At 39.0% G+C, this 16,524-nt stretch overlaps 1 protein-coding gene across 1 annotated transcript in view; it reads left to right on the top strand.

Annotated features, from left to right (window-relative positions):
* The window catches only part of LOC114322499 (aminopeptidase M1), a 28,280-nt gene that overhangs the window by 10,819 nt on the left and 937 nt on the right, over positions 1–16,524 (top strand). Inside the window, exons 6-17 of the mRNA XM_028269820.2 lie at positions 1,126–1,279; positions 1,401–1,505; positions 1,596–1,712; positions 1,818–1,931; positions 2,780–2,962; positions 3,110–3,398; positions 3,481–3,602; positions 3,691–3,788; positions 7,187–7,364; positions 7,443–7,557; positions 7,647–7,714; positions 7,819–7,893. Of these exons, the coding sequence (XP_028125621.1) occupies positions 1,126–1,279; positions 1,401–1,505; positions 1,596–1,712; positions 1,818–1,931; positions 2,780–2,962; positions 3,110–3,398; positions 3,481–3,602; positions 3,691–3,788; positions 7,187–7,364; positions 7,443–7,557; positions 7,647–7,714; positions 7,819–7,893 (1,618 nt within the window). The remainder of the gene's footprint in view (positions 1–1,125; positions 1,280–1,400; positions 1,506–1,595; positions 1,713–1,817; positions 1,932–2,779; positions 2,963–3,109; positions 3,399–3,480; positions 3,603–3,690; positions 3,789–7,186; positions 7,365–7,442; positions 7,558–7,646; positions 7,715–7,818; positions 7,894–16,524) is intronic.

Raw genomic sequence — 16,524 nt, 5'->3', positions numbered from 1 at the left:
GAAACCTAACCCTAGCATGGTAGACAACAATGTGTTGTGAAGAAATCTAGAGGAAAGCATAGTAACATAAGAGAGAGAAGAGAACCTCCTACCTCAAGGACAGAGAAAAGAGAGAAGCTCAAGAAATGGAACTTCACCAAAACGGAATTTCAGAATCGTAAGAGAATGTAGCCTTCGCCAAGATCTATGACTTTAAAGCTCGGATGGAAGCTTGGTTCTCACTCTATTTAGATCAATTCTAAGCTCTAAGTTGGTTAGCAATAGTGGAGTGTAGAAAGAAAGAGAAATATAAAGAGAGTTTGTTGTAAAAAGTGCTGGGTCTAGGCTGAAAAATCGTGCATAAGTTCAGAGGGACAGTGATGGGGAGTGGGCCACATCGCTCGAAGTGGTTTGAAATTTGTTGCACCGCTCAAGCGCTAAAACCAGTGCTCCCACTGATTTCTTAGCTTCTGCACTCAGTTGCAGAAGGAGATATTGCAAGGAGCATATGGCCACTCGAGTGCTAAAACCAGCGCTCGTGCGGTGAACGCAAGTTCATAGGAAAATTTCTGCGGCAAAAATTCTTGAAAGTTGTTCAAGATTGCTCGAGTGGTAAAATCATCGCTGGAGCAAACACTTAGGTCTTCTAATGTATAAACTAAGTGAGAAACCCAATTCAAAACGACAACAACTGCCACTAACGAGGGAAATGAAACACAACGTAATAATTTAAATAAACGAGGTTCAATTGTATCCTTACAACCTCGGGAGCACAAAATACAAATAGTCTGAACCGGGAGATATATAGAATAAAATAAGGTTTCAGAAACCTTGGATGCTACAATAAGTGTGCAAATTGGGCATGAGAGATGTCTATGTACTAACTTGAAGGGAAGCGTTGTGCTATTTGTTATTTCCTATGTAGGGTTAGTTTTGTATTTTATTATAAATATGATGGAGTGAGGGAGAGAACCCCAAGTTGCTTTCTTCTCTTGTTGCTTCATATTGTTTTCTTTCTTTTTCAACATATTCTACGTTATTGTTCTTATCTCTAATTATAATTGTTATCAACTATTATTTTCTCTAAGGTGCTTCTGTAACATCTCCATATATACATTTTTTGATTTACTAGTTGAAGTTTTGCAGTTACTTTGCTGTGCCATATTCACTTCCCAAATTGGATATGGTTGCGATCCCTGATTTTGCTGCTGGAGCCATGGAGAATTATGGTCTAGTTACATATCGTGAAACAGCTTTGCTCTATGATGATAAGCATTCTGCAGCTGCTAACAAGCAGAGGGTAATGTGCATATGTTGAAAGTATATCTGGATTCCTGAATATTTCAAATATTACATGGATTTGTCTTGCTCATGTTTTCATCAATCAACCTGATGAATTTTTTATGATGTCATTGGCTTAGGTTGCAACTGTTGTGGCCCATGAACTTGCGCACCAGTGGTTTGGCAATCTTGTAACGATGGAATGGTGGACTCATCTTTGGCTGAATGAGGGATTTGCAACATGGGTATTTCACTTTGGTTGATTTGTGCTTTTATTGTTCTTTTATTACAGTACATAGTTTGTTACTCATGTGTAAAGGGCTTCTTTTGTCCAGGTGAGCTATTTAGCAACTGATAGCTTGTTTCCAGAATGGAAAATTTGGACACAATTTCTTGATGAAAGTGCTGAGGGCCTTCGCTTGGATGGGCTTGCAGAATCACATCCCATTGAGGCATGGTGTCTACTTAAAGGATTCAGTATCGTTACTTCTGATTAATTTATTATTCAGAATTATGTATACCCAAAAGCTTGATTTGGAGCATATTTTTCTTTCCAGGTGGAGATAAATCATGCATGTGAGATTGATGAAATATTTGATGCAATTAGTTATAGGAAAGGTGCATCTGTTATCCGCATGCTGCAAAGCTATCTTGGTCCTGAGTGTTTTCAGGTTGGTCTTTTGGTTTCTTAGTATGTCATTTCACCTTAATTCTTAATGTTTTCACGTTTAGTTTGGTACTCTTCTTTATTGCATGGGTAGGATAGGATCCTGCTCCTCAATGTATAAAGCTAGATAACTTATTGGAAGAGCTCCCTTTTCTCTCTTCTTCTTTCCTAACCTCTTTCTCTTGTGTTATATCTCTTCTCATTTTCTCTCCTCTTATTCTTATCTCCTGCCTTCTCTCTCTGTCTCAGTTCTGTCTTTTTCCCCCCCCCTTTCATCTCTCCTTTTCTCATCCTTCCTATTTTATCTCTACCTCAACATATATCACATAGGTCCAAAAATAGAAAATAGAAATAAATAAATCAGCAAACTGTATTTGCTCACCACCTGTTCAAAGGAAGTCTTGTGAGAGTCAGCATACATTAGCACCTTTGTTATCAGTTATTTTTTTTCAGCAATTATACAAATTTGCTTTTTGGACAACTCTTGGCTATGCCTGTGTATCCTAATGTTTAGGAATTTGAAGGATTTGGTGCTGAGACCTTCAGCAAACATGGTTAACCCCAAGTCTGTGCGACATAGGTGATCATGATAGCTGCACATATCTTTTGAATTTGATTGATAGAGGGGTATATTAACGACAGAAGCATATGTCAGATAATAACTGATGCCTGCTTGTGTTGATTTCTTGAAGAAAATGAGAAGAATACTGTTATTCATTGCTGATTTTGTTGTGCTTTTCAGTGTTACTCGAGTCCCTTAATTTGTTCCTTGCATTGTCTGAGTCTAATCCTTTTTCTTTACATATTGTTTTTTTCTGAACAGTAACATACTTTTTTTTTGGGTGATTTCAGAGGGCACTTGCTTCATATATTAAAAAATATGCTTGCTCAAATGCAAAGACAGAAGACTTGTGGACTGTCCTCGAAGAGGAATCTGGTGAACCCGTGAACAATCTGATGAATTCATGGACAAAGCAAAAGGGTTACCCCGTTGTCTCTGTCAAAGTCAAAGATCAAAACTTGGAGTTTGAGCAGGTTCCTTGTTACTGCATTGACTTCTGAAAATTAGAACCTTTAACTAGACATCTCTTGACTGGATTGCGAAGCTATTTGTTACATCGTGTGTGAACTTCATAGGAAATTTGAGGTAATTCTAATGATGTGTATATAATTTAATGGCAGTCGCAATTCTTGCTGAGTGGTTCCTGTGAGGATGGGCAATGGATTGTTCCAATAACGTTATGTTGTGGCTCATATGATACTTGCAAGAATTTTCTGTTGCAAGTGAAATCTGAAACTCTGGATGTAAAGGAATTCATTGGTTCCAAAGATAACCTTGTGGAGACAAGAGCTTGGATAAAACTTAATGTGGACCAGGCAGGTTTCTATAGGGTGAAATATGATGAAGGGCTTGCAAGCAGACTTAGATATGCAATAGAGACCAAATGCTTATCTGCAACAGATAGATTTGGTAATTTTATTGCTCTTACTTATACTTTTATCATTTTAACGTTCAAGAATAGTAGTTAACGTTAAGATATTCTTTCCAACAGGAATTTTGGATGATTCGTATGCCTTATGCATGGCATGCCAGCAGCCTTTGGCCTCCTTGCTTACCTTGATGGGTGCTTACAGGAAGGAACTTGAGTACACTGTTCTGTCTAACTTGATTAGCGTAATGCTCACCATATTATGCATTTTTTATTTTCATTCAACCCTTCAACCAAGCCTTTGGTCCTAATTTCAAAATTTTGTTTTCACAGATAAGTTTCAAAATTGCAAGAATTGCAGCTGATGCCGCTCCTGAATTGCTGGAGTACATTAAACAATTTTTCATTAGCCTGTTCCAGTATTCTGCAGAGTTAGTTCCTTATGTTATGAACTTCTGGATTAGCTTCATCTCAGAATTTAGGGCAATCTTAGAACACACTAAGCAATATAAAGCCATGTAGTGCTGCTCTGCCTAGTGGATTCATGAATTAATTGTTATCGAGATGTTAGTTGCATTACTTCCCCCTCCCCCCAACCAAATATACATATTTATACACACAAGGGGCAAGATCATCCTGATGCAAGGCTGCTTTAGAAAATTTGAGTTAATGCTGCCTACAATAGGTATTGTAGTGGGTTTTGGTTGTAGAAAGCTTCTTGTGTTAAGGTTCTAAGAGGGAGAAGAAGGTTTCTAGGGTTAAGAGATGAATATATGCAATTTTTGGTTTGATTTTAAAAGTGGCAGCATCCTGGATTTTCGGACTCGTGGCTGTTAAGGGCTTGAACGGTGAGTAATTTAGGGTTTAATTGCTAATATTCAAGGCTAATTGGTAGGAGAATGAATTAGGGTTGATTTGGGCATTTAATGTATTGGCTATGATTGTGGGGTTGCAAATACACTTTTTGAGGGTTGTGAACAGTAACGCAAGCATTGTGCTTGGGTTAATCGTGAACAGAGGTGCTTGACCCTCACAAGGGTTAGGTAAATATACACAAGCACAATCAAATTCTCATAACATCAACTCTGTCTTGAAAATGAAATTACATGAAGAAGTAGAAGGAAAAGAAGAAGAAAAGAGGTGCTTGACCCTCAATTAGACAAATTTACACAAACACAATTTCAATACCAATGAAGAAGAGAAGGAAAATGCTAGACTCTTGCAAGGGTTAGGCCTAAGAAGCACGGACATTTCTATGGAGGAGGTTGTTGTGTTAGACACGACACTTTGCGGACACTCCAAACAGCGTGATTGACACTTCTTGAACATGTCTTAATTAAGCAACATTTTACATTCATAATATCGGACTCTTTATAGATACGTCTTGGACACTTCAACTAAACTTCTGAGCCCTCCAGACTTAGCCTACGTTATGAATCTGGTTCCTATTAAATTTCACTTTTTGAATCTTTCTAGTGGAGAGATTGGGAGAGAAAAGAAATGGAGTGATTACAAACTTTTTATACTACCAAATTTTTCTATCCAGGTACTAAAGAAATAAAAACATAAAAGGTTATTTTAATAATATAATTTGTAATAGTTTATTTTCTTTTCTTGTATATAGTCTATCCAAACAAGATAGGAGAAAAATCACAATTTTTTTTTTCTTCTCTCTAGCTTAACCAAACAAGAGGGAAAGAAAACACAATCTTCTTTTCTTTTAAACCCCAATTATAATGGTATAGGTGTAATTTTTATTCTACTTTAGCACACAACATACTACACTGCTAGAGTATGTTCTTTATGATGTGTCAAGGTTTTGAAAAGCGGTTGCGGTTGCGGTTGTGGTTGCGGGGTGTAAAGGCCATAGCGTAACGGTTGTGGTAACCAGAACCGTGAATTTTTTTATTTTTTGCACAATTTGAAAAAAATTTACCGATAAGCATATTTTTTTTCTATGATTATATTTATTGGGTTTAAAATAAATATTGATCAATTTTTGTAAATTTTTAAGTATGATCCTATATATTTTATATTTTAAATCACTATAAATTGAGTTTTTTATATTTTATTTTAATAATTATTGACTTTATATTATACAAAAAAATCAATCACTAACTATTATATATAAGATAAACAATGACAAAAGTAAGAAAATAAATAAGAGCCTAAATATATATATATATACATATTTTGACCAAGCCAAATAGATAATGATCACACTTATTATTGTTGTTATTATTATTATTATTATTTTTAAACAATATATAGATGGACACACACAAACAAACAAACAAAATGGTTGAGTGATAGTAGCTGAATAAAATAGCATAGGTTTTATAGCTTCAACAAATCAATAACATGTTCTTCATCTTCCCTCTTCTCTCTATCTCTATCTCTTGCTCCTTCATCTTCTTTCTTTATCTTCCCTCTTCTCTCTATCCCTCTTCCCCCATTTTCAGCCTTTTTTTTTTGTGTGTTTTTTGGAAAGAAATAGTTCGAAACTGTTATGTAACGGTGCGTAACAGGCCGTTACGGCTGTTACGGCACTGTTACGACCGACACACCTGTGAATCTCAATCACACTGCAAAAGCAGCCGTAACGGGTGGCGGTAACCACCACAACCGTTACGTAACGGCATTACGCAACGGTTGCGGCCGCTTTTTTAAAACCTTTTGTACTATTTTAGCACTACTCCTCCTAAACACTACACTATTGTGGAGTTGCTCTTACACCTCTTCAATTCTATGTGGGGCTTCTATTTCTCTAGGGCTAATGTCCAATTGTATTAAAGTATGAACCTGCCATGCTCATGATGTACTAAATATCGGTTAGATTGGAGGCTAGTGGCTCTTCCATACATACATTGTTCCAATTCAAGTTATAGTTTTACATATTTATTTGAGTTTATGAATTTACATGGTTAAAGATTTTAGATCCATGTGATATTCGGCATGCAGGATATACATGAGATATGTGTTCATTATTAGGTCTTGTTTTGGACCCAATAAATTTTTATTATTCGCTGTTTATATTGATATTTATATCTCTTATAGTTTGTAGGATTGGAATCATTAAGAGAAAAACATTTTGAAGTCATGCAGAAGTACAATTTCATGCTCAACAAGATCACCATATATTTTATTATTATGAACTATGAAGTTGTTAGAAGGCTAACTTTAAGTGTCTGTTCTTTAATAACTATGATATATATATTGATTAGTAAAATCTATGAAATATTTTTAATCACATTAGAACAATTTTGGAAGTAATAAATCTACAAAATTTACTAATAATTAGAGGGCTACTAGAAAATAATAGAAAGTTATTATAGTGGTGTTCACGTCCAAATAGAAATTGGATTGTAGATGACATGATATGTCACTGAATAGATGAGTTTAATGATGCTGATTACTTGTTTCATATCTGTAAATAAAGATTTCAAAAAAAAGAATGGAAGCAAAGTTTATTATTCCAATATTGTATGGGGAAGGTCCTCGAGTCCTTTGAAACTCTTGAACAATTAAATCTGCACTCTGCTGTGAAATTTATAAGATTGTTATTACAAGCCAAGTTTTATGCCAGATTCATATAGGCATTTCTGTTGTCAGGCATTGTTATTGATGGCATTTATTTGATGCATGCATTTAGTGACTGATCTATGATTCTAACCAGCTTTGCTACTGTAGTTTATATGATTATCTCAATTATCTGATTTGTACTACAGACCCTAAGAGCAAGCTCTGTTCAATTTTCCAATGCAAAATTAGTTTTCACCTTTTTATTTCTTTTATTTTTAATTTTCTGATGATATAAGTGTCTTTTCAGAAAACTTGGTTGGGATCCTAAACAAGGTGAGAGCCACTTAGATGCCATGTTGAGAGGGGAGCTTTTGACTGCCCTGGCCCAGTTTGGACATGATGTTACACAAAATGAAGCAAGGAGGCGTTTTGATGCATTCTTAAATGATAAAAATACACCACTTCTCCCACCTGACATAAGAAAGGTACATAAAAATGGTTTACTTTGAATTCATCTATTTTTAGAGTTTTGCATGTGTGCTTTATTGCCTTTCATTTTGCAGGCAGCATATGTGGCGGTGATGCAAAATGTCAGCACATCAAATAGGTCGGGTTATGAATTACTTTTGAAGGTCTACAGAGAAACTGACCAGAGCCAGGAGAAAACACGAATTCTAGGTAATAACAATTTATTTGTTTGAATGACAATTGAAATATATATGTCTTTAGTACAAGTTTCACAATTAGACTCCCTTGAATGTTTTTAGGTTCTTTAGCTTGTTGTTCAGATCCAGATATTGTGCTTGAAGTTCTCAACTTTTTGTTGTCTCCTGAGGTATCTTGGTTTTTGTTTTCCACATTAATTATGATGAAGGATTTATAAGCCATGATTTCTTGAAGCTTGATGGTGCTGAGTTTGTTGTTTGTTTGTATATTTAGGTTCGCAGCCAAGATGCTGTTTATGGAATTCATGTTAATATAGAAGGGCGTGAAACTGCTTGGAGGTGGCTGAAGGTAATTTTGATCTTATATTTATTTGATAAAACACTATCAGAAAAGTTGTTGGTTTAAAGTTATAACCTGCATGGTATTCACATATTGTAGAAGGACAACATTCCAATGAGTCATCATGAAACTTGGAAAAAGTGCTTTAAACAGAAATTATAAAAAAAAAGGTGAGTGAATGTAAGGAGATGTGTGGAAAGGTTGAGTAGGTGGTCATGGCAAAACACTGGAGACCCAGGTGAGTGAGTGATTTGGAGAGAGATCCAGCCAAGAGAAAGATAATCACTGCAGATTTAGGACTCAAAAGTGTAGAGCTTAGGGAAGATCTCAATCTCAAAATTGATGTATTCCTTACCACGATGCATGGAAAGTGACACCTTATATGTATACATATATAGAAGGTGAGAACGTAGCCATAACCAACTGTTTGGGACGGTCGTGTGTTTGTTGTTAATTTGATAGAGGAGAGAGGAAAATCTATGTATTCAAAAATATTTTATGATGAAAGAGACTCAAATAATTGGCTTGACATGTATTTATAATAAAATAAAATTCTAAAACCTAACCTTATAGAAAAGGAAATTTTTACACATGACTCTTTATCTAGTAAAAAATTTAGAACTCCATGGAAGACGGAAGAAAATCTATATATTTAGGATGAAAGAGACTGCAATAATGGGCTTTACATTTATTTATAATAAAATAAAATCTAAAACCTAACCTAATAAAAAAGGAATTTGTTAAAATCCACCTACTCTCCACCTACTTCACCCACTTAAACCTACTCCACTAAACCTAACCCACTACACCACTACCACCTCACCTACTCCACTAAACCTAACCCACTACACCACTACCACCTCCACTTCACCTACTCCTTACCTACTACACACTCACCCTCTTCTATATATAGGAATCATGAATCATTGTAATAGATATGAACAAGATATCAATCAATAATACATATACTACCACCTCCACTTCACCTACTCCTTACCTACTACACACTCACCCTCTTCTATATATAGGAATCATGAATCATTGTAATAGATATGAACAAGATATCAATCAATAATACATATATTTTTACATGGTATCAGAGCAAGGTTAAGAGTTTAGTATTTTTTTCGCGTCACCGGCGGGCGGCAACCTCGCCTTGGCCGCCCGCCGGACCTCAACCTAGTCCTCTCGGCACCTCACTGTTGCCATCGCTCAATACACACTTCCGATTTCTCTCTCTCTCTCCCTGATCACACACAGATACAACTAGCTTCTTCAAATGGAACAAAACCAAACAAGGGGCTAGCGACGATCTGATCGTACCGAAGCAGATCCGAATCGGCGATCTCAAATTGGTCTCCGGCGATGTATACGCCGGATCGGCGATCTCGCTGTCTCCGTCGCTTTCATTATAGCAGATGGAATCTTGAGTTTTACCATTGATGTTGCTACAGAGATTGGTCTTCCCATGGTCTTCCCATCGTTTGCTGCCGTACTATCAGCCCTTGTTCTCTCTGGCTTTTCTTCTGCCTTCCCATCCTCCTTCAATCTGGAGAATTTCAATTCCAAGAAAATGAGTTGGATGCGCTGATATCAAGCGTGTCGGGCATGGAAGGTGTTCTCCGGCGTCGAGATCTTCCGAGCTTCTGCCGGAGAGGTGGCCCCGATGACCCAAACATCCGACTCTACATGACGGAGAGCCATCAAGTTCCTCGAGCTGACGGACCGCTCCACGCCCACCTCAAAGCCCGACACCGCTCTCTCTTTAGTTGAAAGAGAAGAACCACAAAACCAAACAAGGGGCTGCTTTTTCAGTTGACCACAGATTCCTCTCATCTCTCTCTCACTTTACACCCACTCTTTCAATCCAACACACAGATTTTCTCCACCGAATTGGCCACCCAATGAGGGAAATATATTGTATTTAAAAAAAAAAATAAAAAAAAACACCAGCACTCACTTCTCTCTTTTATTTATTTATTTTAAGCCCTTTTCCTCGGATAGTGCGCAAGCCCTTTTTAAATAATTTTCCATTACCTTTTTATTTAAAAAAAAAAAAAAAAAAAAAAAAAAACATTCATTCCAGTTGATTTTTTTGCCTTACCACACCTCCCATTCGAGTTTGCAAAACACACTTATTTTATTCATCTCAGGGATCAACCCCGATCACCATTTTACACCAAAAAAAAAAAAAAAAAAAAAAAAAAAAAAACCAAAACAACCACATCCACAGGCAGGATTTTTTCTTCTCTACTCTGCCGCCGGTCTCTTCTTTTTGCCTCCGTCCTGGGCAGTCCTTGACGGTGTTGCCTCCGTGTTTCCCACTCCATTGGGCACGATCACTCCCCCATACTCCTCCACTGCAGCATATGGCGGACCTCCAAATCGGAACATCACGGTGGCCTTCCGCTTCAGCTCCTTGTTTTCCGCCTTTAGCACACTTATCTCTGCTCGCGCATCCTTATACATGCGCTGGAGCAGAGCCAGCTGGGAGTTTAACTGTTGCACCTCATTTGTCCTGCTCTGCAGCCGGTGCGACAAATTTGTGACCGCAGTCATGGTTTCCACGCATGACTTCAGAGTATACTGATTGGCCTCAATATCAGTTTGCACCGCCATTTTTTGCTCCACAGACCGCATCGGAAAGTTCAACGGAGCAAAACCAGAGGTGTTTGGTTGAGGTTCACTGGCCACCGCACCAGTTATTTCTCTTGTGGACTCGTTCAGGTCTGGAAAGAGCGTGAGCAGACCATGGGAAGAGGAGGCCATGTTCTGAGTAGCTGGACGGGAAGAAGAGGCCATGTTTTTGGGTTGCTGTGTGTTTCAGCGAAGCAGCGATTTCCGACTGGTACTTTCAGAGAAGGATTGGCAACAGAGTGTTACAGAGTATCTCTCTCAGAACACAAAGGGTTTTTCAAAGGATTTTCGCAGGTTTTTTTGTCTCAGACAACGAAGAATTTTTTCAGAGTTTTTAAGCAGGTTTTCTGCCTCAGCCTCAGCCTCCGCTTCGGTTTATAAAGACCATGAAGAAGAGGCAGACACGCGCATCATGCGCCGCTCGGCGCTCGACGACACATTGGCACGCCTTTTGATGGCACGCCTTTTGATGGATTGGGCACGCCTTTTGATGGCACGCCTTTTGATGGATTGGGCACGCCTTTTGATGGCACGCCTTTTGATAGATTGGGCACACCTTTTGAGGGTGCGACTTTTTAGGGGTCCGACAAGACTCTGTAAACTGTCCCGACATTGATTCCGGTTAGCTCCTTCATGGGTCTGACAAGACTCTGTAAACTGTCCCGACATTGATTCCGGTTAGCTCCTTTATGGGTCCGACAAGACTCTGTAAATTGTCCCGACATTTATTCCGGTTAGTTTCTACAAGGGTCCGACAAGACTCTGTAAACTGTCCCGACATTGATTCCGGTTAGTTTCTACAAGGGTCCAGCAAGACTCTGTAAACTGTCACAACAACTGTCACAGCATTGTCTGCTACAACGGTCCGACATGACCCCATAAACTGTCTTCTACATCGGTCTGGCACCGCCATCCAGTGTCCTCTACACCGTTATGACACCACCATACAGTGTCCTCTACAACGTTATGACACCCCCATACAGTGTCCTCTACAACGTTATGACACCACCATCCAGTGTCTTCACCAATGGTCTGACACGACCATACAGTGTCTCTTATCCTCTTTTATTTTTATGTATTTTCTTGTTTTGTTACTCTCTCCAAACTCAAGTTGGTTAGTTCCTATCCCCCTTGAGTTTGCGGGGCTGTTAAAATCCACCTACTCTCCACCTACTTCACCCACTTAAACCTACTCCACTAAACCTAACCCACTACACCACTACCACCTCACCTACTCCACTAAACCTAACCCACTACACCACTACTACCTCCACTTCACCTACTCCTTACCTACTACACACTCACCCTCTTCTATATATAGGAATCACGAATCATTGTAATAGATATGAACAAGATATCAATCAATAATACATATACTACCACCTCCACTTCACCTACTCCTTACCTACTACACACTCACCCTCTTCTATATATAGGAATCATGAATCATTGTAATAGATATGAACAAGATATCAATCAATAATACATATATTTTTACAGAATTTTTACTCGACTTCCTGTATCTTGGAAGGTTCTGTGTGCACTGAAGCGGAGCTGGGAGAGTGCTTCCGTATTTGCAATATTACTTGTAATATTTTTTTTTCCTTCACTTCATGTTGCACACACTGTCGGCAAGAGGGGAGTTTAGGCAATTCCTGCATTGCATCCAATCTGTATGATGCTAATAGTGGCACCAAAGTGCCCTTCTCACGTGACACATACATTACCAGTTGTGACCCACCATTAATTCATTCCCATGATTACCTTTCCCACGCTCTTGAATTTTATCTTAATTTTCAGATTAATCCCTACAAAAATAAAATTAATCCATTAAACTTGCATTTGAAAATAAAGTGAGAGAATTAACATAATAACAATGCATTCATATTATAGAATAATGAAATAACTACACACTTTCAAACATTCATCATTGTTCATATGATATAATAATCACCATGGTTAAGTCATAGGACCCACGGTATAACCAAAGCGGTATTGAAGTTTGTGGTTTAACCACTGCTATAGTGAGTTGGTGAGCTATTAAAAGGTCTAGGATATAGGTACATACAAAGTGTTGTAGGTTCTTATTAAAAAGTCTATTACATAGAAAATTTGAAAAATGTATGACATCACACGTGGGAGACACACAATGTATAGTTTGATATATGTATTATATATTATATAAAAGGATAAACAACTGTTATATGACATATATGAATATGTAATTCAAAGATAAAAACAAAATGCAATATAACACCAATTTCTGAAGTCCAAAGAGGAATACATATCAATTTACAGTTTTTTTAATCATTGGATTACAAGTTATTTTATTTCAAACTTGTACTGTGTTTCATGTCTCTAAGCGATAGACATTTGTTCCCCAAGTGTCTAAAAACATAACCAAGTCTACAAATATATATATATATATATATATTTTTTTTTTTCCAAATAAAGAAAAAAGTAAGACATGCTTGGATGTGTGTCCGACAAATGTTGAGAAATGTTCAATGAGTGCATGACACGCCACCTTCTTAGTTAGAAGTGTATGTGCTTCGTAGTATGTAGATGTTAAAACCTACCAAAACCTACCACTACACCTACTCCACCCACTTCACCTACTCCACCTACTACATACCTACCTCCTCTAATCTTCTATATATAGGACTCATTGTAAACATAACATATCAATCAATAATACAATTCTCTTTATACATTGAATTTTAACATGGTATCAGAGCTATAAGATTTAAGCCTGTATTTCTTTGTCACCGGCGGGCAGCCGGCCGGCAACTTTGCCTTTGCTGCCCGCTGGAATTTTCTACACATACCTTCCACTCTCCACAGCGTCTTTCATATCTCTCTCTCCTTCCATACAGATCACACACCTGGAGACACTCAACACACTCACAAACAGACAAGTGATCACAGAATCAACGGTGGAGGTGATATGGACTCAGCGCCACCGATAACTTCGGAGCTACCCCAGAAACTACGTCAATCGCCGCCGCCGCCGCCAGCAGTGGCATTGAAGGAGGAGCCACCCGCGGAATTTGGGATGTTACCGGCGGCTGCGATGCCCCTGTCGTTGCAGATCAGACCATCTGCAGCGGCGCCTCCCAAGGACCGCCACACCAAGGTGGAGGGCCGAGGGCGGAGAATCCGAATCCCCGCCACCTGCGCCGCCCGGATCTTCCAACTAACCCGAGAACTCCGCCACAAGTCCGACGGCGAGACCATCCGGTGGTTGCTGGAACACGCCGAGCCTTCCATCATCTCTGCCACCGGCACCGGCACTGTCCCCGCCATCGCCATGTCCGTCGGCGGAACCCTCCAGATCCCCACCACCTCCGCCGGACGAACCCTCCAGATTCACACACACGGTTTAGAGACAGAGAGAGCATTACACTTCACACCACCAACTTCATACACACACACCCATTCTTCTTTTATTTATTTAATCACCAAACCCAGTTCTCTCACCGAGCTTCATACACACACACCTATTTTTCTTTTATTTATTTAATCACACCCACCCAGTTTGTTTCACTCTCATTATCACATCCATACACTCCCGTATCATGTTGTCTTCCACTTTCTTTTATTTATCCTTTTAAGATACACCCTTATCATGTTGTTCCCAACTTTCTTTATTTTATATATATATATATATATATATATATCTTTTTATTATATTATATTACTCCAACCCTCTCCACTTTCACACCACGCCGTCTGATCCCACTACACCCTTTTTTTTATTTTTTTTTAATTTTATCTTCCTTCTTTCACACACAAAAAAAAAAAAAAAAAAAAAAAAATCCATTCACACCCAACTCGTTTTCCTTCCACAAACTTGTCATTTCTTCTTGCCGGGGTCAACCCCGATCACATTTTTACACAAAAAAAAAAAAAAAAAAGCAGACACAAAACTGCACACCAAATTCATTTTATTCATGTCAGGGGCGATCACCATTTTCCACAAAACACACAAAAAAAAAAAAAAAAAAAAAAAAAAAAAAAAAAAAAAACAACCACACCCACAGCGGGATTTTTCTTCTCTACTCTGCTGCCGGTCTCTTCTTCTTGCCTCCGTCCTGAGCGGCCCTTGCCGGTGCTGCCTCTGTGCTTCCTCCTCCACCGAGCACGTTCACTCCCCCATACTCCTCAAATGCCACATATGGCGAGCCTCCAAATCGGAACATCATGGTGGCCTTCCGCTTCAGCTCCTTATTTTCCGCCTTTAGCACACTTATCTCTGCTCGCGCATCCTTATACATGCGCTGGAGCAGAGCCAGTTGGGCGTTTAACTGCTGCACCTCATTTGTTCTACTCTGAAGCCGGTGCGACAAGTTTGTGACCGCAGTCATGGTCTCCACACATGACTTCAATGTATACTGATTGGCCTCAATATCCGTTTGCACTGCCATTTTTTGCTCCACAGACCGCATCGGAAAGTTCAACGGAGCAAAACCAGAGGTGTTTGGTTGAGGTTCACGGGCCACTGCACCAGTTATCTCTCTTGTTGACTCGTTGAGGTCGGGAAAGAGAGTGAGCAGACCACGGGAAGACGAGGCCATTTTCTGGGCAACCGAGTGTTACAGAATATTACAGAGTTTCTCTCTCAGACAACGAAGAGTTTTTTTCAGAGGTTTTTAGCAGTTTTTTGTCTCAGCCTCCGCCTCAGCCTCCGTCTTGGTTAAATAGCCAAGGCAGATACGCGCATCGCGCGCCACTTGACGCTAGACGACAAAACGGGCGCGCAAGCCAAGGTAGTCACGCGCCTCGCCATAATGTCCGGCACACCTTTTTATGGATTGGGCACGCCTTTTAATGGCACGTCTTTTGAAAGATTGGGCACACCTTTTGAGGGTGCAACTCTTCCAACGGTCCGACATGACCCCATAAACTGTCCCGACATTTGATTCCGGTTAGCTTCTCCATCGGTCCGGTGTGACCTCGTCAACTGTCCAGATTTTATCTGCTACAACGGTCTGCCACAACCATCCAGTGTCCTCTACAACGTTATGACACAACCATCCAGTGCCCTCTACAACGTTATGACACACCCATCACGTGTCCTCTACAACGTTATGACACAACCATCCAGTGTCCTCTACAACGTTATGACACAACCATCCAGTGTCTTCACCAACGGTCTGACACGACCATACAGTGTCTCCTATCCTCTTTTATTTTATGTATTAGTCTATTTTCTTGTTTTGTTACTCTCTCCAAACTCAAGTTGGTTAGTTCCTATCCCCCTTGAGTTTGCGGGGGGCTGTTAAAACCTACCACTACACCTACTCCACCTACTTCACCTACTCCACCTACTACTACACCTACTACATACCTACCTCCTCTAATCTTCTATATATAGGACTCATTGTAAACATAACATATCAATCAATAATACAATTCTCTTTATACATTGAATTTTAACAGTAGATTTATACTGTAAATGATACAGAAGTTTTTCCTCCATCTGGCTCTGTACTCGGTAGTTTCATTCATTAAACCTAAACCCTGTTATAATATTTGACTTATTGAAAGATAGCTCAAGTGCTATTTCATGCCATTAGAAATCAATGTTAGGGTAAACGCAATGAACCCTTTGAATTTTTATGCCCAAGGTTGAAAATGAAGCGATTGGGTAAGAGGGCTTAGTAAGGCTAGAGGGAAGTAAACTTCTCCATGAAGAGCTGCAGGTGAACTTTTTTGATTAACTAAAGTACGAAATTTGGAATAGGTGGTTATAATTTACCTGGAATAACATTAGCTAAGGTGAATCTGTTGGAAGTTCTTTAGGCCATTATCAAGTTTCAAACTTGGAATAGGTTGAATGTTTCTGTAGAATAGCTTGAGCTACCATGAAAATCTTCAAATTTAAATAATGAAGACAGCTACGACTAAATTTTTTATGTTAAATGATATCATTATGAGCATTATAGGCCAACTACCTGGTTGATTTCTCAACTTGAGGTTAAAGTCCCTTTTGTTGTTTTC

Source organism: Camellia sinensis, chromosome 10 (genome assembly GCF_055761805.1).
Source record: "Camellia sinensis isolate YWXY chromosome 10, ASM5576180v1, whole genome shotgun sequence".
NCBI lineage: Eukaryota > Viridiplantae > Streptophyta > Magnoliopsida > Ericales > Theaceae > Camellia > Camellia sinensis.
This window is presented reverse-complemented; position numbering and strand designations above follow the sequence as displayed.